Consider the following 25,000-nt stretch of genomic DNA (forward strand, 5'->3'; position numbering starts at 1 on the left):
GCCCTCTCTTAGTTCTTCCATGTCCTCTCTTACTTCGTCCATGTCCTCTCTTAGTTCTTCCATGTCCTCTCTTACTTCTTCCATGTCCTGTCTTACTTCTTCCATGTCCTCTCTTAGTTCTTCCATGTCCTCTCTTAGTTCTTCCATGTCCTCTCTTAGTTCTTCCATGTCCTCTCTTAGTTCTTCCATGTCCTCTCTTAGTTCTTCCATGTCCTCTCTTAGTTCTTCCATGTCCTGTCTTACTTCTTCCATGTCCTCTCTTAGTTCTTCCATGTCCTCTCTTAGTTCTTCCATGTCCTCTCTTAGTTCTTCCATGTCCTGTCTTACTTCTTCCATGTCCTCTCTTAGTTCTTCCATGTCCTCTCTTAGTTCTTCCATGTCCTCTCTTAGTTCTTCCAGGTCCTCTCTTAGTTCTTCCATGTCCTCTCTTAGTTCTTCCATGTCCTCTCTTAGTTCTTCCATGTCCTCTCTTACTTCTTCCATGTCCTCTCTTACTTCTTCCATGTCCTCTCTTACTTCTTCCATGTCCTCTCTTAGTTCTTCCATGTCCTCTCTTAGTTCTTCCATGTCCTCTCTTAGTTCTTCCAGGTCCTCTCTTACTTCTTCCATGTCCTGTCTTAGTTCTTCCATGTCCTGTCTTAGTTCTTCCATGTCCTCTCTTACTTCTTCCATGTCCTCTCTTAGTTCTTCCATGTCCTCTCTTAGTTCTTCCATGTCCTCTCTTAGTTCTTCCAGGTCCTCTCTTACTTCTTCCATGTCCTCTCTTAGTTCTTCCATGTCCTCTCTTAGTTCTTCCAGGTCCTCTCTTACTTCTTCCCTGTCCTGTCTTAGTTCTTCCATGTCCTGTCTTAGTTCTTCCATGTCCTCTCTTAGTTCTTCCATGTCCTCTCTTAGTTCTTCCATGTCCTCTCTTAGTTCTTCCATGTCCTCTCTTAGTTCTTCCATGTCCTCTCTTACTTCTTCCATGTCCTCTCTTAGTTCTTCCAGGTCCTCTCTTACTTCTTCCATGTCCTCTCTTACTTCTTCCATGTCCTCTCTTAGTTCTTCCATGTCCTCTCTTAGTTCTTCCATGTCCTCTCTTACTTCTTCCATGTCCTCTCTTAGTTCTTCCATGTCCTCTCTTAGTTCTTCCATGTCCTCTCTTAGTTCTTCTCCCAACAGTCCTGTGAACACAACTTCTCTTTGTTCAACATCTTTTTTACTTGCTGTGTTTCTCCTCATCAAAGAAATGTTGCATGCTGAGTCATGTCATTCTCTACTTTTTACACTTAAAAATCCAATCATGAGGAGGGGCCATGTTGACATTTTTAGAACTAATACTATATATTTATATTGTTTAGCCTTTAGGGGTCTCCTGCATTTTGGTCCCGGGGACCTGGAAGGGTCTAAGTCAGGGGTCGGCAACCTTTACCACTCAAAGACCCTTTAACACTCTTACTAATATGCGCCACATTAAACAAGAATGACAAACACATTTGGGGAGAACATCTGCACCGTGAGACAACATAAACACAACATATCAAATACCCAGAATCATGAAAAAAAATTAAAAAAATACCCAGAATCCCAGGCAGCCCTAACTTTCCCCGGCTACATTATACACCCCCACTTCCACCAAACCCCGCCCCCCCACACATCATCACCCCCCCCCCCCCCCCCCCTCCGTGCGTCGGTTGAGGTGGGCGGGGTTTGGTGGAAGCAGGGGTGTATAATGTAGCCGGGGAAAGTTAGGGCTGCCAGGGATTCTGGGTATTTTTTTTTTTTTTCATGATTCTGGTTATTTGATATGTTGTGTTTATGTTGTCTCACGGTGCAGATGTTCTCCCCAAATGTGTTTGTCATTGTTGTTTAATGTGGCGCATATTAGTAAGAGTGTTAAAGTTGTTTTATATGACCACCGTCAGTGTACCCTGTATGGCTGTGGAGCAAGTATGCCTTGCTGCCGCTTGCATATGCAAGCAGGAGTTGCATACAACATGTGACTGGGCTGGCATGTCATTTGTACAGGATGTAAAGGGCGTCAAATGTTGTGCCATCACGGCACGCCCTCATTATAGTTGTTGGGGTGAAATCCGTAGCATTTTTGACCCGGGAAATTTCTGGGAGAGGCACTGAAGCCCGGAAGTCTTCTCGGGAGAGTCGGCAAGTATCTGCAGCTGAGCCGCATCAGAGTGGTCAAAGAGCCGCATGCGGGTTGCCGACCCCTGGTCTAAGTCATATAAATGTTAAAAAAATATATTTAAAAAAACATTGTTTAATGGCAAAGACACTATAAAAAATAAAGTAAAAATGAATTATTTGATGTGAAGTAATTGGAGCCTTAAATCGGTCAATAATTCATAACGAAATAGATTTTTTTTGTTTGTTTGTTTTTTTGAGCGATAGTAGTTTAAAAAAACACTACAATTCTCAGAGATTTAAAAGAGCCCCACTTATAAAAGTGCTTAATAAGTTTTAACACTTAAATATCTAGGTACACTTCAGATTTATCTATCAATTGTATTATTTATTTTTTATGTTCTTTTTATTTGTTTGTTTCATGCTCTTTTGTCAAAGAAACCTTTTTTTTTTCTCTTTTTTTTTGCAAACACACAAAATATGCAATATTTTCCCCAAAAAATATGTCAAAGTGGAATAATTGATGTGAAGTCATTAGAGCAGGGATGTCCAAAGTGCGGCCCGGGGGCCATTTGTGGCCCACAGGTCATTTTTTAATGGCCCCACGGCCCATTTTAAAATACGATTAAAAAAAATAAAAACATAAAAAGTGGTATAAAAGAGCAAACAGGTGAAATGTAACAAGAAAATGTTGCAATGTTGACTCTAATAACACAAAGCTGCCATGCAGGCTGTTTCTTTCTTTAAAAAATAATAATGAATGAAAATCAACGTCATTATGAATTATTGACCTATTCAAGGCTCCAATTACGTCACATTAAATATTCCACTTTGAGATATTTTTTGGGCAAAATGTTGCATATTTTGTGTTTGCCATATAAAAAACTGAGCTGTTTTTTTTTTTTTTTTTAAAGAAGGGCCTAAAACGAAGAAAAAACCCCCACAAACAACAATACAACGTATAATTGACGGATAGATCCGAAGTTGATCTCGAGATTATTGTGTGAAAAGTAAACAGTAAAAAAAAATTCATAATTTATTTTTCAACACTTTAATGAGTTTTGGATCCCCAATCATTTTTGTGTGATTTGTTTTTAAGTGTCATTGCTCAAAAAATAATAATGAATTAAAATCAATGGTGTTATTGACCTTTTTAAGGCTCCAATTATTATATCATCTCAAATATTCTAAATGTTATTGGGTGAAAATATTGCATATTTTGTGTTTTTTCCATAAAAAAACAGGGTTTTCTTTGGCAACAAGAGCATACGACTTAAATCTTTAAAAACTTTATATTGACAGATAGACCTAATGTTGATCTATGGATTTAAAACTTGAATAATAATAAAAATAATAAAACTGAATAATGACACATTTTTAATATTTTTTTTAAACAAAACCCTTTAGGGTCCCCGGGATCAAGCCTGAGTGGAGGCCTGAATGTATCTTTGTTATACATATATTGTATTGGTTTTTAAAATAAAAAAATATCAAAATGGCCCCCGCTTGCTTTGATGTTTCAGTGTGCGGCCCTCAGTGGAAAAAGTTTGGACACCCCTGCATTAGAGCCTTAAATCAATCAATAATTCATAACAAAATAAGCTTTTAACACTACGTGAGTTGTGTGGTCCTCTGTGTTTTTTTTTAATACATTTTGATTTCTATTTACTGTTTTAATTGGTTTTACCCTTTAAAATAGTTTTTAATCATATTTATTTTTATATTGTTTTTATATTTATTTATTTTTAGTTTTTATTCAGTCATTGGTGGAGCTAAGGATAATATTTGAATATTGTTTTTAATATTGTTGTGCAGCACTTTGGAAACATTTGAGTTGTTTAAATGTGTTATATAAATAAAGTGGATTGATTGGATTGAAAAGAGATTTTTTATTTTTTATTTTGAGCAATGCTAGTTTAAAAAAAACACTACAATTCTGAGATTTAAAAGAGCCCCACTTATAAAAGTGCTTAAGTCATAAATATTTTGTTGACTTTTAACACTTAAATATCTAGGGACACTTCAGATGTATCTAGCAATCTTTTAATGTTCTTTTTATTTGCTCTTTTGTCAAAGAAACCTTTTTTTTTATTGCAAACACACAAAATATGCAATATTTTCCCCCCCAAAATTCCCAACATTGATTTTGATTGATTCAAACAAAAAGAGCCTGCATTAGAGTCAACAATGCAACTTTTTCCACGTTTGCTCTTTTATTACACTTTTTAACCTTTTTTTGTTGTTGTTGTTTTTTTAATGGTGTTTTTAGCCGTGAAAAAATGGGTGTGCGTGCTGTGCTGCAAGTGCCGCACTTTGGACACGCCGCTTTAGAGAGCATGAGCTCGATGCTGAGGACTTCTGAGTCATTGTTACTAAAATGAAGTACGTAAGAAAGAACCTAGACAGAGTAGGAGTTGGAGACTGCTCAGCTTGTCCCGCCCCCTTCTTCCTTGGCAAACAGGAAAAGGAAATGAATTCTACAAGTGATTTCCTGACTGTGTGTGCGTGATCCCCACAATATTCTATTGTCTTGTGCGCCCGACATGATGTTAGTCTATCTCTGACACACACTGACATCCATCCAGGCTGCCTGGGGGCCCCCGCGGCTACATTGGGGCCCTAAACACCATTTTATTTGTGTCAAACAAAAACATTGTTTTGTGGTCTAAGGTGTGTTAAAGGCCTACTGAAAGCCACTACTAGCGACCACGCAGTCTGATAGTTTATATATCAATGATGAAATCTTAACATTGCAACACATGCCAATACGGCCGGGTTAACTTATAAAGTGACATTTTAAATTTCCCGCTAAACTTCCGGTTCGAAACGCCTCTGAGGATGACGTATGCGCGTGACGTCAATCATTGAAACGGAAGTATTCGGACACCATTGAAGCCAATACGAAATAGCTCTGTTTTCATGTCATTATTCCACAGTATTCTGGACATCTGTGTTGGTGAATCTGTTGCAATTTGTTCATTGCATTATGGAGAAAGAAGCTGAGCAAGCAAAGCTCGCAAAGCGTCTATTTTGCGAGGGAAGTCAGCAGCAACACAACACAGCCGGCGCTTCTTTGTTTACATTCCCGAAAGATGCAGTCAAGATGGAAGAACTCGGACAACAGAGACTCTTACCAGGAGGACTTTGATTTGGATACACAGTTGCGATAACGTGAGTACACAGCTGCGCTTCCAAACATTTGATCGCTTGCTATAACTAGCTCGAGCTAGTAGCTAGGAGCTAGCAGCTAGCATTAGGATTCATTTGTGGCATATTAAATATAAGCCTGGTTGTGTTGTGGCTAATAGAGTATATATATGTCTTGTGTTTATTTACTGTTGTAGTCATTCCCAGCTGAATATCAGGTCCCACCTGCGCGCTTCCAAACATTTGCCCGTACGTGCGTGTCACGTACATAACTTTGGTTAAATATATAAGCTTTATGAACCTTGGGTTAGGTGAATGGTTGTTTGGGCTGAGTGATTGTGTGTGTTGTGCAGGTGTTTGAATTGTATTGGCGGTTTATATGGACGGGATCCCATCCATATTACCCGCTCGAGCTATAACTAGCTCGAGCTAGTAGCTAGTAGATAGGAGCTAGCATAACAAACACCTAGGTGTTTGTTATGCGGGATTAATTAGTGGCATATTAAATATAAGCCTGGTTGTGGCTAATAGAGTATATATATGTCTTGTCACCCCCGGCTCTCACAGCATCTTCCCTATCTGAATAGCTTCAACTCCCCACTAGTCCTTCACTTGCACTTTACTCATCCACAAATCTTTCATCCTCGCTCAAATTAATGGGGAAATTGTCGCTTTCTCGGTCCGAATCTCTCTCACTTCATGCGGCCATCACTGTAAACAATAGGGAACTTTGCGTATATGTTCAACTGACTACGTCACGCTACTTCCGGTAGGTGCAAGCCTTTTTTTTATCAGATACCAAAAGTTGCGATCTTTATCGTCGTTGTTCTATACTAAATCCTTTCAGCAAAAATATGGCAATATCGCGAAATGATCAAGTATGACACATAGAATAGATCTGCTATCCCCGTTTAAATAAAAACATTTCATTTCAGTAGGCCTTTAAAGTAGTGTTCTGGAAATTACTTTTAAATAGTAAATACACTATCTTGCCAAAAGTATTTGTCCAGCCATCCAAATGATGACAATCACTAATCACTAATCACTTGGCCTGGTGTATCAAATCAAGCACTTAGGCATGGAGACTGTTTCTACAAACATTTGTGAAAGAATGGGCCGCTCTCAGTGATTTCCAGCGTGGAACTGTCATAGGATGCCACCTGTGCAACAAATCCAGTCCTCACTCCTAAATATTCCAAAGTCAACTTTATTCTAAGAACAGTGAAGAGTTTGGGAACAACAGCAACTCAGCCAGGAAGTGGTAGGCCAGGTAAAGTGCCAGAGAGGTCAGCATAGTGCAAAGTGGTAGGCCAGGTAAAGTGACAGAGAGGTCAGCATAGTGCAAAGTGGTAGGCCAGGTAAAGTGACAGAGAGGTCAGCATAGTGCAAAGTGGTAGGCCAGGTAAAGTGCCAGAGAGGTCAGCATAGTGCAAAGTGGTAGGCCAGGTAAAGTGACAGAGAGGTCAGCATAGTGCAAAGTGGTAGGCCAGGTAAAGTGACAGAGAGGTCAGCATAGTGCAAAGACTTTCTGCACAGTCACTTGCTACACACTTCATGTCACCTTCCAATTAGCCCACGTGCAGTACGCAGAGAGCTTCACGGAATGGCTTTCCATGGCCGAGCAGCTGCATCTAAGCCATACATCATGAATCACACTTTTACATCTGGCAATCTGATGCACCAGTCTGGCTTTGGAGGTTGCCAGGACAACGCTACATTTCGGACTGTATTGTGTGCCCAATGTGAAATTTGGTGGAGGAGGAATTATGGTGTGGGGTTGTTTTTCAGGAGTTGGGCTTGGCTCCTTAGTTCTAGTGAAAGGAACTTTGAATGCTCCAAGATACCAAAACATTTTGGACAATTCCATGCTCCTAACTGTTAGAATAATCATGTATATATTATCAATAGGGATGTGCGATAATGGCTTTTTGCCGATATCCGATATTCCGATATTGTCCAACTCTTTAATTACAGACACCGATATCAACCGATACCGCTATCAACCGATATATGCAGTCGTGGAATTAACACATTATTATGCCTAATTTGGACAACCAGGTATGGTGAAGATAAGGTACTTTTAAAAAAAAATAATAAAATAAGATAACTAAATTAAAAACATTTTCTTGAATAAAGAAGAAAGTAAAACAATATAAAAACAGTTACATAGAAACTAGTAATGAATGAAAATGAGTCAAATGAAGTGTTAAAGGTTAGTACTATTAGTGGAGCAGCAGCACGCACAATCATGTGTGCTTACGGACTGTATCCCTTGCAGACTGTATTGATATATATTGATATATAATGCTTACGGACTGTATCCCTTGCAGACTGTATTGATATATATTGATATATAATGCTTACGGACTGTATCCCTTGCAGACTGTATTGATATATAATGCTTACGGACTGTATCCCTTGCAGACTGTATTGATATATATTGATATATAATGCTTACGGACTGTATCCCTTGCAGACTGTATTGATATATAATGCTTACGGACTGTATCCCTTGCAGACTGTATTGATATATATTGATATATAATGCTTACGGACTGTATCCCTTGCAGACTGTATTGATATATATTGATATATAATGAAGGAAGCAGAATATTGATAACAGAAAGAAATGGGGGGAGGGAGGTTTTTTGGGTTGATGCACTAATTGTAAGTGTATCTTGTGTTTTCTATGTTGATTTAATAAAAAAAACAAAAAAAAACAAAACGATACAGATAATAAAAAAACAAATACCGATAATTTCCGATATTACATTTTAACGCATTTATCGGCCGATAATATCGGCAGGCCGATATTATCGGACATCCCTAATTATATATCAATATAGATCAATACAGTCTGCAGGGATACAGTCCGTAAGCACACATGGTTGCATTTATTTATGTAAAAAAAAAAAAAAAAAAAAAAACGAAAAAAAACCCCCAATACAGATAATAAAAAAAAACAATACCGATAATTTCCGATATTACATTTAAACGCATTTATCGTCCGATAATATCGGCAGGCCGATATTATCGGACATCCCTAATTATATATCAATATAGGTCAATACAGTCTGCAGGGATACAGTCCGTAAGCACACATGGTTGTATTTATTTATGTAAAAAAATTTTTAAAAAAACGAAAAAAAAACCCCCGATACAGATAATAAAAAAACCAATACCGATAATTTCCGATATTACATTTTAACGCATTTATCGTCCGATAATATCGGCCTGCCGATATTATCGGACATCCCTAATTATATATCAATATACATCAATACAGTGTGCAGGGATACAGTCCGTAAGCACACATGGTTGTATTTATTTATGTAAAAATTTTTTTAAAAAACCTAAAAAAAAAAACGATACAGATAATAAAAAAAAACAATACCGATAATTTCCGATATTACATTTTAACGCATTTATCGGCCGATAATATCGGCAGGCCGATATTATCGGACATCCCTAATTATATATCAATATAGATCAATACAGTCTGCAGGGATACAGTCCGTAAGCACACATGGTTGTATTTATTTATGTAAAAACAAATTTTTTTTTAAAAATTTAAAAAAAAAAAAAACCCGATACAGATAATAAAAAAAACAATACCGATAATTTCCGATATTACATTTTAACGCATTTATCGTCCGATAATATCAGCAGGCCGATATTATCGGACATCCCTAATTATATATCAATATAGATCAATACAGTCTGCAGGGATACAGTCCGTAAGCACACATGGTTGTATTTATTTATGTAAAAAAAAAAAAAAGAAAAAAAAAAAAAAAAAAAAAGTTTTTTTGTTGTTGTTGAGGATTAGGGATTTAACATTAGCTAAAACACTGTGGAGGGACGTTAGCTAATTGTAAGAAATGTACTTTATTTGTTGCCATCGAGGCCAGGGTTAGTCGGGTTAGTCGTTTAGTATTAGCTAAAACACTGTGGAGGGACGTTAGCTACTCATACTATTTTTATTTCACAACTTTTTTCATTTGAAGAAGCACAGTGTGTTTGTTTTTTTGAGGATTAGGGATTTAACATTAGCTAAAACACTGTGGAGGGACGTTAGCTAATTGTAAGAAATGTACTTTATTTGTCGCCATGGAGGCCAGGGTTAGTCGTTTAATATTAGCTAAAACACTGTGGAGGGACGTTAGCTACTTGTACTATTTTATTTCACGACTCCCATGATTTAACATGAGCCAAAACACTGTGGAGGGATGTTAGCCAATTGTAAGAAATGTACTTTATTTGTCGCCATCGAGGCCAGGGTTAGTCGGGTTAGTCGTTTAGTATTAGCTAAAACACTGTGGAGGGACGTTAGCTACTTGTACTATTTTTATTTCACAACTCCCATGACTTAACATTAGCCAAAACACTGTGGAGGGACGTTAGCTAATTGTAAGAAATGTACTTTATTTGACGCCATCAAGGCCAGGGTTAGTCGTTTAGTATTAGCTAAAACACTGTGGAGGGACGTTAGCTACTTGTACTATTTTTATTTCACGACTCCCATTCCTTTTGTACAATGTTGTTGTTGAAGAAGCACTAAGTGATTGTTTTGTGTGCAGAGGCGGACCTGCGCATTGCAGACGTGCAGTGGGGGGACAGTGGTGTGTACATCTGCCAGGTGGTGATAGCCGACGACCTGGAAGGAGAGAATGAAGCGTCTGTGGAGCTGCTGGTTCTTGGTAAGGTCATGCGTCACGTTTCTTCTCACACAGGATGGAGTGGTGTGCCATACCAACGACTTCACAAACAATGTCATTATTTGCTTTGATCGTTGACACATTAAATATATTTTTAGGGCATTTAAGTGTGAAATAAGATGTTGAACATACCAGACAAGTTGTCTTTTAGTGGTCATACTAGCACGGCTGCAGGAGACACGAGGACCACATGCAGGTAAGACAGGAGGACCACATGCAGGTAAGACAGGAGGACCACGTGCAGGTAAGACAGGAGGACCACGTGCAGGTAAGACAGGAGGACCACATGCAGGTAAGACAGGAGGACCACATGCAGGTAAGACAGGAGGACCACATGCAGGTAAGACAGGAGGACCACATGCAGGTAAGACAGGAGGACCACATGCAGGTAAGACAGGAGGACCACGTGCAGGTAAGACAGGAGGACCACGTGCAGGTAAGACAGGAGGACCACATGCAGGTAAGACAGGAGGACCACATGCAGGTAAGACAGGAGGACCACATGCAGGTAAGACAGGAGGACCACATGCAGGTAAGACAGGAGGACCACATGCAGGTAAGACAGGAGGACCACATGCAGGTAAGACAGGAGGACCACATGCAGGTAAGACAGGAGGACCACATGCAGGTAAGACAGGAGGACCACGTGCAGGTAAGACAGGAGGACCACGTGCAGGTAAGACAGGAGGACCACATGCAGGTAAGACAGGAGGACCACGTGCAGGTAAGACAGGAGGACCACGTGCAGGTAAGACAGGAGGACCACATGCAGGTAAGACAGGAGGACCACATGCAGGTAAGACAGGAGGACCACATGCAGGTAAGACAGGAGGACCACATGCAGGTAAGACAGGAGGACCACATGCAGGTAAGACAGGAGGACCACATGCAGGTAAGACAGGTGTCTTCAACACAGGATGAGCTAACAGTCAGTGGCAGAAACTATCCTCCAGAATAAGAGCGCGACACAGGAAGTAAACACAAGCTAAGGAAACATAGCAAGACTCGATGTGATCGTCACAAAGTAACATATTGTGTCATTTACCATTCTTTTATTTTGTTGAAACTATTCATCTACTTGTTCATTTCCTGTTAATATCTGCTTACTTCCTGTTTCAACATGTTCTATCTACACTTCTGTTAAAATGTGTGTCATTTACCATTCTCTTATTTTGTTAAAACTATTCATGTACTTGTTCATTTCCTGTTAATATCTGCTTACTTCCTGTTTTAACTGTTAAAATGTTATCACTTATTTTTCTCTTCTTTTGATACTTGACATTAGTTTTGGATGATACCACACATTTAGGTATGGATCCGATACCAAGTCGTTACAGGATCATACATTGGTCATATTCAAAGTCCTCATGAACAATAACAATAACAAAGTAACATATTGCGTAATTTACCATTCTTTTATTTTGTTAAAACTATTGATTTCCTTTTTCATTTCCTGTTAATATCTGCTTACTTCCTGTTTCAACATGTTCTATCTACACTTCTGTTAAAATGTGTGTCATTTACCATTCTTTTATTTTGTTAAAACTATTCATCTACTTGCTAATTTCCTGTTAATATCTGCTTACTTCCTGTTTTAACTGTTAAAATGTAATAATCACTTATTCTTCTCTTCTTTGATACCTTACATTAGTTTTGGATGATACCACACATTTAGGTATCGATCCGATACCAAGTCGTTACAGGATCATACATTGGTCATATTCAAAGTCCTCATGAACAATAACAAAAATATTTTCAAGACTGGTATGCTGCTCTGCAAGTAGACTTGAAGACTGCTCTGCTAGTAGACTTGAAGACTGGTCTGCTGCTCTGCTAGTAGACTTGAAGACTGCTCTGCTGCTCTGCTAGTAGACTTGAAGACTGCTCTGCTGCTCTGCTAGTAGACTTGAAGACTGGTCTGCTGCTCTGCTAGTAGACTTGAAGACTGCTCTGCTAGTAGACTTGAAGACTGCTCTGCTGCTCTGCTAGTAGACTTGAAGACTGGTCTGCTGCTCTGCTAGTAGACTTGAAGACTGCTCTGCTGCTCTGCTAGTAGACTTGAAGACTGCTCTGCTGCTCTGCTAGTAGACTTGAAGACTGGTCTGCTGCTCTGCTAGTAGACTTGAAGACTGCTCTGCTAGTAGACTTGAAGACTGGTCTGCTGCTCTGCTAGTAGACTTGAAGACTGCTCTGCTGCTCTGCTAGTAGACTTGAAGACTGCTCTGCTGCTCTGCTAGTAGACTTGAAGACTGGTCTGCTGCTCTGCTAGTAGACTTGAAGACTGCTCTGCTAGTAGACTTGAAGACTGGTCTGCTGCTCTGCTAGTAGACTTGAAGACTGCTCTGCTGCTCTGCTAGTAGACTTGAAGACTGCTCTGCTGCTCTGCTAGTAGACTTGAAGACTGGTCTGCTGCTCTGCTAGTAGACTTGAAGACTGCTCTGCTAGTAGACTTGAAGACTGGTCTGCTGCTCTGCTAGTAGACTTGAAGACTGCTCTGCTGCTCTGCTAGTAGACTTGAAGACTGCTCTGCAAGTAGACTTGAAGACTGCTCTGCTGCTCTGCTAGTAGACTTGAAGACTGCTCTGCTAGTAGACTTGAAGACTGGTCTGCTGCTCTGCTAGTAGACTTGAAGACTGGTCTGCTGCTCTGCTAGTAGACTTGAAGACTGGTCTGCTGCTCTGCTAGTAGACTTGAAGACTGCTCTGCAAGTAGACTTGAAGACTGCTCTGCTGCTCTGCTAGTAGACTTGAAGACTGGTCTGCTGCTCTGCTAGTAGACTTGAAGACTGCTCTGCTAGTAGACTTGAAGACTGGACTGCTGCTCTGCTAGTAGACTTGAAGACTGCTCTGCTAGTAGACTTGAAGACTGCTCTGCTGCTCTGCTAGTAGACTTGAAGACTGCTCTGCTGCTCTGCTAGTAGACTTGAAGACTGGTCTGCTGCTCTGCTAGTAGACTTGAAGACTGCTCTGCTAGTAGACTTGAAGACTGGTCTGCTGCTCTGCTAGTAGACTTGAAGACTGCTCTGCTGCTCTGCTAGTAGACTTGAAGACTGCTCTGCTGCTCTGCTAGTAGACTTGAAGACTGGTCTGCTGCTCTGCTAGTAGACTTGAAGACTGCTCTGCTAGTAGACTTGAAGACTGGTCTGCTGCTCTGCTAGTAGACTTGAAGACTGCTCTGCAAGTAGACTTGAAGACTGCTCTGCTGCTCTGCTAGTAGACTTGAAGACTGGTCTGCTGCTCTGCTAGTAGACTTGAAGACTGCTCTGCTAGTAGACTTGAAGACTGGACTGCTGCTCTGCTAGTAGACTTGAAGACTGCTCTGCTAGTAGACTTGAAGACTGCTCTGCTGCTCTGCTAGTAGACTTGAAGACTGCTCTGCTAGTAGACTTGAAGACTGGTCTGCTGCTCTGCTAGTAGACTTGAAGACTGCTCTGCTAGTAGACTTGAAGACTGGTCTGCTGCTCTGCTAGTAGACTTGAAGACTGCTCTGCTGCTCTGCTAGTAGACTTGAAGACTGCTCTGCTGCTCTGCTAGTAGACTTGAAGACTGGTCTGCTGCTCTGCTAGTAGACTTGAAGACTGCTCTGCTAGTAGACTTGAAGACTGGTCTGCTGCTCTGCTAGTAGACTTGAAGACTGCTCTGCTGCTCTGCTAGTAGACTTGAAGACTGGTCTGCTGCTCTGCTAGTAGACTTGAAGACTGGACTGCTGCTCTGCTAGTAGACTTGAAGACTGCTCTGCTAGTAGACTTGAAGACTGCTCTGCTGCTCTGCTAGTAGACTTGAAGACTGCTCTGCTGCTCTGCTAGTAGACTTGAAGACTGGTCTGCTGCTCTGCTAGTAGACTTGAAGACTGCTCTGCTAGTAGACTTGAAGACTGCTCTGCTGCTCTGCTAGTAGACTTGAAGACTGGTCTGCTGCTCTGCTAGTAGACTTGAAGACTGCTCTGCTAGTAGACTTGAAGACTGGTTTGCTGCTCTGCTAGTAGACTTGAAGACTGCTCTGCTGCTCTGCTAGTAGACTTGAAGACTGCTCTGCAAGTAGACTTGAAGACTGCTCTGCTGCTCTGCTAGTAGACTTGAAGACTGCTCTGCTAGTAGACTTGAAGACTGGTCTGCTGCTCTGCTAGTAGACTTGAAGACTGGTCTGCTGCTCTGCTAGTAGACTTGAAGACTGGTCTGCTGCTCTGCTAGTAGACTTGAAGACTGCTCTGCTAGTAGACTTGAAGACTGGTCTGCTGCTCTGCTAGTAGACTTGAAGACTGCTCTGCAAGTAGACTTGAAGACTGCTCTGCTGCTCTGCTAGTAGACTTGAAGACTGGTCTGCTGCTCTGCTAGTAGACTTGAAGACTGCTCTGCTAGTAGACTTGAAGACTGCTCTGCTGCTCTGCTAGTAGACTTGAAGACTGCTCTGCAAGTAGACTTGAAGACTGGTCTGCTGCTCTGCTAGTAGACTTGAAGACTGGTCTGCTGCTCTGCTAGTAGACTTGAAGACTGGTCTGCTGCTCTGCTAGTAGACTTGAAGACTGCTCTGCCTCCGTAGAACAGAATGTGTGTAACGTGGCCTTCACAAGCGCAGCTTTTCACCAGCAGAACAACAGACGCTCGTTAACACTCTGATTTATAACAACATGTCTCCTCTGATTTATAACAACATGTCTCTGCTTGTGTGGGTCATCTGTTGTCATGGCAACGCTCTGATTTAATACTTGTTCAAAGCTTTACTGCAAATCACCTGAATTCACATGATGGCACTTTTGTGTGTTTGTTTGTGTTGCAGCAATATTGTGACTATTTATTGTTGACTCTTTACAGTGAATATTGTGACTATTTATTGTTGACTATTTACATGTGAATAAATTGTTGACTATTTACATTGAATATTGTAAGTATTTATTGTTGACTATTTACATTGAATATTGTGACTATTGACTATTTACAGTGACAGTGAATATTGTGACTATTTATTGTTGACTATTTACTGTGAATATTGTAAGTATTTATTGTTGACTATTTACATTGAATATTGTGACTATTTATTGACTATTTACAGTGAGTGAATATTGTGACTATTTATTGTTGACTATTTACATTGAATATTGTAAGTATTTATTGTTGACTATTTACATTGAATATTGTGACTATTTATTGACTATTTACAGTGACAGTGAATATTGTGACTATTTATTGTTGACTATTTACATTGAATATTGTAAGTATTTATTGTTGACTATTTACAGTGAATATTGTGACTATTTATTGTTGACTCTTTACAGTGAATATTGTGACTATTTATTGTTGACTATTTACATTGAATATTGTGACTATTTATTGTTGACTCTTTACAGTGAATATTGTGACTATTTATTGTTGACTATTTACATTGAATATTGTGACTATTTATTGTTGACTCTTTACAGTGAATATTGTGACTATTTATTGTTGACTATTTACATTGAATATTGTGACTATTTATTGTTGACTCTTTACAGTGAATATTGTGACTATTTATTGTTGACTATTTACATTGAATATTGTGACTATTTATTGTTGACTCTTTACAGTAAATTTTGTGACTATTTATTGTTGACTATTTACATTGAATATTGTAAGTATTTATTGTTGACTATTTACATTGAGTATTGTGACTATTGTTGACTATTTACAGTGAATATTGTGACTATTTATTGTTGACTCTTTACAGTGAATATTGTGACTATTTATTGTTGACTATTTACATTGAATATTGTGACTATTTATTGTTGACTCTTTACAGTAAATTTTGTGACTATTTATTGTTGACTATTTACATTGAATATTGTAAGTATTTATTGTTGACTATTTACATTGAATATTGTGACTATTGTTGACTATTTACAGTGAATATTGTGACTATTTATTGTTGACTCTTTACAGTGAATATTGTGACTATTTATTGTTGACTATTTACATTGAATATTGTGACTATTTATTGTTGACTATTTACATTGAATATTGTGACTATTTATTGTTGACTATTTACATTGAATATTGTGACTATTTATTGTTGACTATTTACATTGAATATTGTGACTATTTATTGTTGACTCTTTACAGTAAATTTTGTGACTAATTATTGTTGACTATTTACATTGAATATTGTAAGTATTTATTGTTGACTATTTACATTGAATATTGTGACTATTGTTGACTATTTACAGTGAATATTGTGACTATTTATTGTTGACTCTTTACAGTGAATATTGTGACTATTTATTGTTGACTATTTACATTGAATATTGTGACTATTTATTGTTGACTATTTACATTGAATATTGTGACTATTGTTGACTATTTACATTGAATATTGTGACTATTTATTGTTGACTCTTTACAGTAAATTTTGTGACTATTTATTGTTGACTATTTACATTGAATATTGTAACTATTTATTGTCGACTATTTACAGTGACAGTGTGCCACGTTTACAACCGTTACCATAGCAACACTTTCTGGGGCAGAACTATTTCTTGTCTGGCACTGGAAGACTTATTTGTTTGCTTGAATCCGTACACACACACACGCACACACACACACACACACACACACACACACACACACACACACACACACACACACACACACACACACACACACACACACACACACACACACACACACACACACACACACACACACACACACACACACACACACACTCCTATACACACACACACTGCAACTTAAAAGTATCTTCAGTTGAAAGTGTATTGAAATAAAACACAAGATGGTGAATAGAACCTAAATGTCTAAATCAGAGTTCTTTAATGTTTTCCACACCAAAAACTTCCAAACTGAAAAAAAAAAAAGCTCAACCAGAATTATTTTAAATGAAACTTCTTCAAAAGGTAACTTGTTACTGTGCAGTACTAAGATAGTCAAGTAATAACGCCACTAATCACCAGCTAACCACTAGCATGCTAATTGCTAGAACTATCAAATTCCCTCAGGAAAAGCCTTATCCCTGCAGCTATAGCCGCCCACCTGGCTGACAAGCCCGTAAATGTGTTGGTCATGTATGATGTCTTTTTGTTATTTTTTTGTGATGTGTAATGTCTATTGTTCAAATGTACGGCAGTGACAATGAATTTCCCCAAGGGGACCAATAAATAAATCTAAATCTAATCTAATTGAAAGTTCTCTTGAATGCAAACATGAATAAAAAAAAAGTATATTAATTTGAAAGCTGCAAGGTACAGTGAGTATGGTGGCCATGTAGCGGTAGTTGTGACCCCAAGATGTTTGAGACAGCGTGTGTGACAGAATGATCCAGCCAACCAGTGACCTCGCCAAGACCACCAGCAGCATGTGGAGTTCTGGACCAAACACTTCCTGGACGAATTGGAGGCCGGCTTTGTGAGGTTCCAGTCTGAGTAGAGCTCGCTGCTGCTCCCCCGAGCACCAGTACCGGCACCCCTGCTTCCTAGAGCCCAACTTCTCCTGCTTGTACCTACGCCTCGGCCACACGAGGCTCTGGTGCCACGCCAGTTCAAAGCCTCCTTGCCTCCTGTTCCTGTTCCACGCCAAGGTTTTGGGGAAACTGCACGGGAAGGAGCGATGGCCCTCATAACCTCCCTCCTCCCGTCCCTGGCTTCTGCTCAGGCCGCTGGTCAACATCTTACTGCGGCCGAGGAGGATATCTGGAACCCGCCTTTTGAAGCAGGGCTACTCAACATCTCCATTAGCGAGGCCGCCGCCCATCTCTTCCACGGCGGGATCGTCGCCTACCTTGCTCCCGGTCACTCCTTCCCAGACGCCTCCAGTGGATCCACTCCAGACGCTACCGCCAACTCCGTCTTTAGTGGGTCCTTCCCAGACGCCTCCAGTGGATCCACTCCGGACGCTACCGCCAACTCCGTCTTTATTGGGTCCTTCCCAGACGCCTCCAGTGGTGGATCCACTACGGAAGCTACCGCCAACTCCGCCTTTAGTGGGTCCTTCCCAGACGCCTCCAGTGGATCCACTCCGGACACTACCGCCAACTCCGCCTTTAGTGGGTCCTTCCCAGGCGCCTCCAGTGGATCTACGCCAGACGTTACCGCCAACTCCGCCTTTAGTGGGTCCTTCCCAGACGCCTCCAGTGGATCCACTTCAGACGCTACCACCAACTCCGCCTTTAGTGCGTCCTTACCAGACGCCTCCATGGATCCACTCCTGATGCTACCGCCAACTCCACCTTTAGTGCGTCCTTCCCAGACGCTTCCAGTGGATCCACTGCAGACGCTACCGCCTTTAGTGGGTCCTTCCCAGATGCCTCCAGTGGATCCACTCTGGACGCTACCGCCAACTCCGCCTTTAGTGGGTCCTCCCAGACGCCTCCAGTGGATCCAATCCAGACGCTACCGCCAACTCCGCCTTTAATGGGTCCTTCCCAGACGCCTCCAGTGGATCCACTCCGGACGCTACCGCCAACTCCGCCTTTAGTGGGTCCTTCCCAGACGCCTCCAGTGGATCCAATCCTGACGCTACCGCCAACTCCGCCTTTAATGGGTCCTTCCCAGACGCCTCCAGTGGATCCACTCCGGACGCTACCGCCAACTCCGCCTTTAGTGGGTCCTTCCCAGACGCCTCCAGTGGATCCACTGCAGACGCTACCGCCTTTAGTGGGTCCTTCCCAGATGCCTCCAGTGGATCCACTCTGGACGCTACCGCCAACTCCGCCTTTAGTGGGTCCTCCCAGACGCCTCCAGTGGATCCAATCCAGACGCTACCGCCAACTCCGCCTTTAATGGGTCCTTCCCAGACGCCTCCAAGTGGATCCACTCCAGACGCTACCGCCAACTCCGCCTTTAGTGGGTCCTCCCAGACGCCTCCAGTGGATCCAATCCAGACGCTACCGCCAACTCCGCCTTTAATGGGTCCTTCCCAGACGCCTCCAAGTGGATCCACTCCAGACGCTACCTCCAACTCCGGTCTTTTCCAGACACCACTTCCTGCTCCTTGCCAACTCGCGGCTTCAACGCCACCCATTCCGTCTCCATGCTAGCTGTGTCGCCACCACCCGACTCTCCCCCAAAATGGCGCCGTTTGGTGACTCTCCACCAAGTTTGCTCTTCACGTTCCCTTTTTTTAAAAGTTTTATTTAAACGTCTGCCATCCTTTTTATTGCGGGGTGTGACTGTCAGGATTGCTCATGACAATTGGTGGTTGCTTCCTGTCCAGTGCTTACCTTGTCTGCCCCTGAGCGCTGGCTCCCACTCCGGTCTCTTATTAGCGATCAGGACACGTGATCCTGGTTGCCATTCAGCAACATAACCTTTGAATAGTCCTCTGATCGTGTCGTGTGATCTGTTTCGCCTTTTTGTGCACTTCCCTGCTGCACTATATTATTATATAACACGTCTGCTGTCTCTTCGTCTTGGGGTCACAACTACCGCTGCCACTGCCATTTCTACAACACACTAGATAATATTGTGAGAAAAATATAGATGTATAAAAAGACAAAAAATCAAACCAAGCAAACATCGAATGACCTGTTGAAGACTTGTGGTGTAAACATTCCATTGGACCAAATAAAAGTCTATAAAGAGTATTTTGTTAGATTTGTGCCCGTTAAAGCGTCTCCTTGTCCTGGGCATGTGAGGCACTTGTGTTTCCATGGCAACTGTAGGGGCCTCAATGAGAACCATTGCTTTGTTTTAAGAGCCAGTGGCTTCACTGGCAAGAGAACAAGGATTATTCATGTGGGACACACATCAGGACTGTCAAAATAAAAGTGCGTATAAAATGTTGGATGAAGTAACGTGACGACAGTGAATGTTTGTTTTGTGCTAAACATGAAATATTAGTCGTGTTTCTTTGCCTGAAGCTAAACTAGTTGATGTGGACAAGCTCAATGTTTGAGAAGATATAAAGTCTTCAGTCTGCTGGAAAATTGGAGAATTTATTTTTACGTGAACTGAAGGAAATAAGAATGTATTCTATTTAGAACCAACGTCTATGTTACACGCTTGGTTCAGTCCCTGCTGTGTTTCTTCTCTACCCGGGACTCAAACTTGGATCCTAGCTTACTGAGCTAAAAGCCGGTACACAACAACAGCGGATTTAGACAATAGTGCACTGTTAACTGAAATGAAGACACCGACACTTTCAAATTGAGCAATGAGAAGGGAGAAGAGATGCTATCAAGCAGACAAAAAGGTCATTCTCTGGTCAGAATGTGATTACCACAGTTAAATTGCAGTTTTATACAAAGACACAATGTTTTCCATTGCAATCCGGGTGACTGCACCACTGTCGTGTACTCACTCTCTCCACTGCTTTGTGTTTTCGCCTAAGACTGGAGCCGGCATGAGAAATGAGCATGCTAGCTACAGTAGCTACTAGGGTTGTCTTGATGCCAATATTTTGGTACCGGCACCAAAATGTATTTCGATACATTTCTAAATAAAGTGGAGATGTGTTATCGACGAGGCAGGAGTTGAAGATAGCGCCATTTTGTTAGCATCGTTCACGCTTGATCCTTAAAGGGAAGTCTGGCTTGGGGAAAATCTTTATGGATCGCCACAACACAATCACAGAAAATTATTACATTTTTTAGATATAAAGGGCAAAAAATAAATGGAATGTCCATCCATCCATCCATTCATCTTCTTCCGCTTATCCGAGGTCGGGTCGCGAGGGCAGCAGCCTAAGCAGAGAAGCCCAGACTTCCCTCTCCCCAGCCACTTGGTCCAGCTCCTCCCGGGGGATCCCGAGGCGTTCCCGTCTTCCCCGTGGCCTCCTACCGGTCGGACGTGCCCTAAACACCTCCCTAGGGAGGCGTTCGGGTGCATCCTGACCAGATGCCCCAACCACCTCATCTGGCTCCTCTCCATGTGGAGGAGCAGTGGCTTTACTTTGAGCTCCTCCCAGCTTCTCACCCTATGTCTAAGGGAGAGACCCACCACTCGGCGGAGGAAACTCATTTGGGCCGCTTGTACCCGTGATCTTGTCCTTTCGGTCATAACCCAAAGCTCATGACCATAGGTGAGGATGGGAACGTAGATCGACCGGTAAATTGAGAGCTTTTCCTTCCGGCTCAGCTCCTTCTTCACCACAACGGATCGATACAGCGTCCGCATTACTGAAGACGCCGCACCGATCCGCCTGTCGATCTCACCATCCACTCTTCCCTCACTCGTGAACAAGACTCCGAGGTACTTGAACTCCTCCACTTGGGGCAGGGTCTCCTCCCCAACCCGGAGATGACACTCCACCCTTTTCCGGGCGAGAACCATGGACTCGGACTTGGAGGTGCTGATTCTCATCCCAGTCGCTTCACACTCGGCTGCGAACCGATCCAGTGAGAGCTGAAGATCCTGGCCAGTTGAAGCCATCAGGACCACATCATCTGCAAAAAGCAGAGACCTAATCCTGCAGCCACCAAACCGGATCCCCTCAACGCCCGGACTGCGTCTAGAAATTCTGTCCATAAAAGTTATGAACAGAATCGGTGACTATAAAAAAGTATATATTTTAAAAGCGGCAAGATGTGATTGGTGATGTGACGACTGTTTGATTGTTGTGACGCACTTGCTGGCGTCATGGCGCACATGGTCACTGTCAGGTGGCACTAACTGAGTGTGTGGGGCCACAAAGACACCACTGTGTCACGGTCCGGGCACGCGCTAGTGCGCATTCATCTGTACGCTCCAATCAATCTCCGGAAATCTGCACACCTGGAGCTGATGATCAGACCTGCCTTCAAAAGCCTGCACAACCTGCCATCCCTCGCCGGAATATAGTCTTCTGTACCCAATCTGCCTTCGTCCCCGCGTGATGGAGCTGTGCGCCTCGACTTCTCTTTTGGACTGCCACCCTCGATCCTCGACCCCTCGCATGGACACGGACTCTGACGCCTCTCTCCCACGGACTGCCTTCCTGCCTTGTTCCTTCTCGTTTCATCATTTGGTAATACTCAGCAGCTAATTATTCATACACATAGTCTTCCACCATACACCCCTTTTGGATCTAGTTCACACACGCCATTCCTTTGTTGTTTAAGTAAATAATATTGTTCATTATTTATTATATTGTTTATATATAATAAATACATAGAGCAATATTGCCCCCTTGTGATTCTGTGCCGTCACAACTCCCTCCTCCAACCATAACAAACCGTGGTCAAAGGTGGGTGTTGTAGTCTTGCTCTGCTGCATGTGTTGTCTGTCTGACATGTTTCACTCGATGTGGAAGGTGTTCTTCTCTCACCTCTTCTCCACACCACCAGACAGACTAAGTCCACCTGCACAATCTGCTGTCACACTAAACTTCTACACGTTTTTATTTTTTACTTTTACCTTCTTTCTGTAAAGTATTTCCAACACGTTTTATTAACACAGGGGTGTCCAAACTTTTTCACTGAAAAAAAATGAACTCATGCGGCGGCCATTTTGATATTTTTCATTTTCAAAAGCAATAGATTTGATTTGAACGTTATGGCTCCCCTCAAGTTTGGCCCCGGGAACCCGGAAGTCATAACGAGTCATAGAAATGTTAAAAATGAGTCATATATTATTATTCTATTATTCAATGTTATCTTCTCGATCAACTTCAGGTTGATATAAAGACAAAAACTGTTTATGCCCTTTTTTTTTGTCCAAGATAACACAGTTTTTTTTATGGCAAACACACAAAATATGTCCCCCAAAAACTTTAAAAGTGGAATATTTTATTGTAATTTGAGCCTTAAATAGGTCAATAATTCATAACATTGATTTTGATTCATTATTATTTTTTGAGCAATAAGTTCAATAAAATCCACTAAAATGTTTGGGGCTCTAAAAGGATCCCACTCATAAAAGTATTACAAATAAGTCATACTCTTTTTATTTAATTGTTGTAATTTTTTCAACAATGAAATCTCTTGATCAACTTCAGATGTATCTGTTATTATAAATGATGTTTTTTGCATTTTTTGTCAAAGAAAACATTATTTTATATGGCAAAAACACAAAATATGCAATATTTTCCCTCAAAAGTATTTCAGAGTGTAATATTTGATGTGAAGTCATTGGAGCCTTAAATATGACAATAATTCATAACAACATTGATTTTGATTCATTATTATTTTTTGAGCAATGAGTTAAAAAAAAAACAAGTCATACCTATTATTTTTACTTTTAACAATTAAATCTCTTTATCAGCTTCAGATCTATCTGTCGATTACACATTTTTATTGTTTTTGATTGTGATTTTTTGTTAGTTTTATGCCCTTTTTGTCAAAGAAAACAAAGTTTTTCCATAAGGCAAACCCACAAAATGTAATATTAATATAATAGTAATATTTGATGTGAAGTCATTGGAGCCTTGATTGAATAAGTCAATAATTCATAACATTGATTTTGATTCATTATTATTTTTTGAGCAATTATTTAAAAAATAAGATCCACTAAAATGATTGTGGATCTAGAAGGTCATAAAAGTGTTAAATATGTCACTTTTTATTTTTACTTTCAACAATTAAATCTCTAGATCAACTTTAGATTTATCTGTCGATTATACATTTTTATTGTTTTTGATGGTGTTTATTTTTATTTTTTTTACGCCTTTTTTATATATTATATTGTTTTATAGTTTTTTATATGGCAAAAACACAAAATACGCAATAGTTTCCCCAAAACATATTTTAAAGTGTAATATTTGATGTGAAATAATTGGAGCCTTTAATAAGTCAATAATTCATAACATTGACTTTGATTCATTATTATTTTTTGAACAATGCCAGTTTTAAAGGAAAAAAACATCCTGCATGGCAGCTTTGGGTTATTAGAGTCAACATTGCAACTATTTATTGTAACATTTGCTCTTTTTTTACACTTTCATTAGTATTTTTAAAAATGTAGACACCTCTGCTTTAGTGCCAGGCTAAAATAGGATCTGTTGTATTTTGGTGCAGAACTAGACAAAAATGTTCATTGATACACTTTATTTTATTTTATTGCACTGATGTGTCAGCTGACATGTGCATTACTGCCCTCTACAGGACAGGTGTGTAACAATTAGTGTAAGTTGCGGACACATGAGCGTGTGCAGGTGTACCTAATGCTATGTCTGGTGCCTCCATGCATGCTGCTCCAATAACTTTCTTTGTTTCCACTAATCTCCGGCTTCTTTCCTCTCCTCTTCACCTGTGCTCTCTCCAGGCTTGTCAGGTGTGCCTGGAGATCTGCTCCCAGGCTTTGAGTGGAAGATTATGCCAGGTAGGCAGGGGACAAAATGTAGGGACAATAATAACAACAGTGGACTAGACTGAGGCAGCAGGTGTGTGTGTGCTTTATTCTAAGAAAAGTGAAGAGTTTGTGAACAACAGCAACTCAGCCAGCAAGTGGTAGGCCAGGTCAAGTGACAGAGAGGTCAGCATAGTGCAAAGTGGTAGGCCAGGTCAAGTGACAGAGAGGTCAGCATAGTGCAAAGACTTTCTGCACAGTCACTTGCTGTCCTTCCAATTAGCCCACGTACAGTACGCAGAGAGCTTCATGGAATGGCTTTCCATGGCCGTGCAGCTGCATCTAAGCCATACACCACCAAGTCCAATGCAAAGCGTGGGGTGCAGTGGTGTAAAGGACATCGCCACTGGACTCTAGAGCAGTGGAGACGCCTTCTCTGGACTGATGAATCACACTTTTACATCTGATGGAGCAGTCTGGCTTTGGAGGTTGCCAGGACAACGCTACATTGTGCCCAGTGTGACATTTGGAATATTGATGTTAACTTTGTACTACTTTAGATATTACAATAATTCAGTATAAAGTTTGGCTCTTGTGCCGCTAGCTTTATGCTAACATACAATGGATGACACCATTGACAGGCTAACGAAAATTAGCATCACGGTTGTTTTAAACTTAACAAATGAGATTTTAACGGGACAGAATTGACATAAAACAACATTTACTACTTACATGTATTCACCAAACTGGAAATGGAATATTGATGTTAACTTTGTACTACCAGGCCAGTCAGCTCGAGATGTATATGAGTATTAAAGTACAACAACCTGAGG

General features: G+C 41.0%; 1 protein-coding gene across 5 annotated transcripts in view; it reads left to right on the top strand.

Moving 5' to 3' along the window:
• LOC133641028 (lipolysis-stimulated lipoprotein receptor-like) overlaps positions 1–25,000 on the top strand; it is a 56,140-nt gene that overhangs the window by 11,104 nt on the left and 20,036 nt on the right. For 4 of the 5 annotated variants that reach the window (XM_062034842.1, XM_062034827.1, XM_062034861.1 and 1 more), the window contains exons 3-4: positions 9,846–9,965; positions 24,144–24,200. In XM_062034842.1, coding sequence (XP_061890826.1) covers positions 9,846–9,965; positions 24,144–24,200 — 177 coding nt within the window. The remainder of the gene's footprint in view (positions 1–9,845; positions 9,966–24,143; positions 24,201–25,000) is intronic. The other variant, XM_062034853.1, reaches the window with a different exon arrangement.

The sequence above is a fragment of the Entelurus aequoreus genome, linkage group LG02 (genome assembly GCF_033978785.1).
Source record: "Entelurus aequoreus isolate RoL-2023_Sb linkage group LG02, RoL_Eaeq_v1.1, whole genome shotgun sequence".
Classification (NCBI taxonomy): Eukaryota; Metazoa; Chordata; class Actinopteri; order Syngnathiformes; family Syngnathidae; genus Entelurus; species Entelurus aequoreus.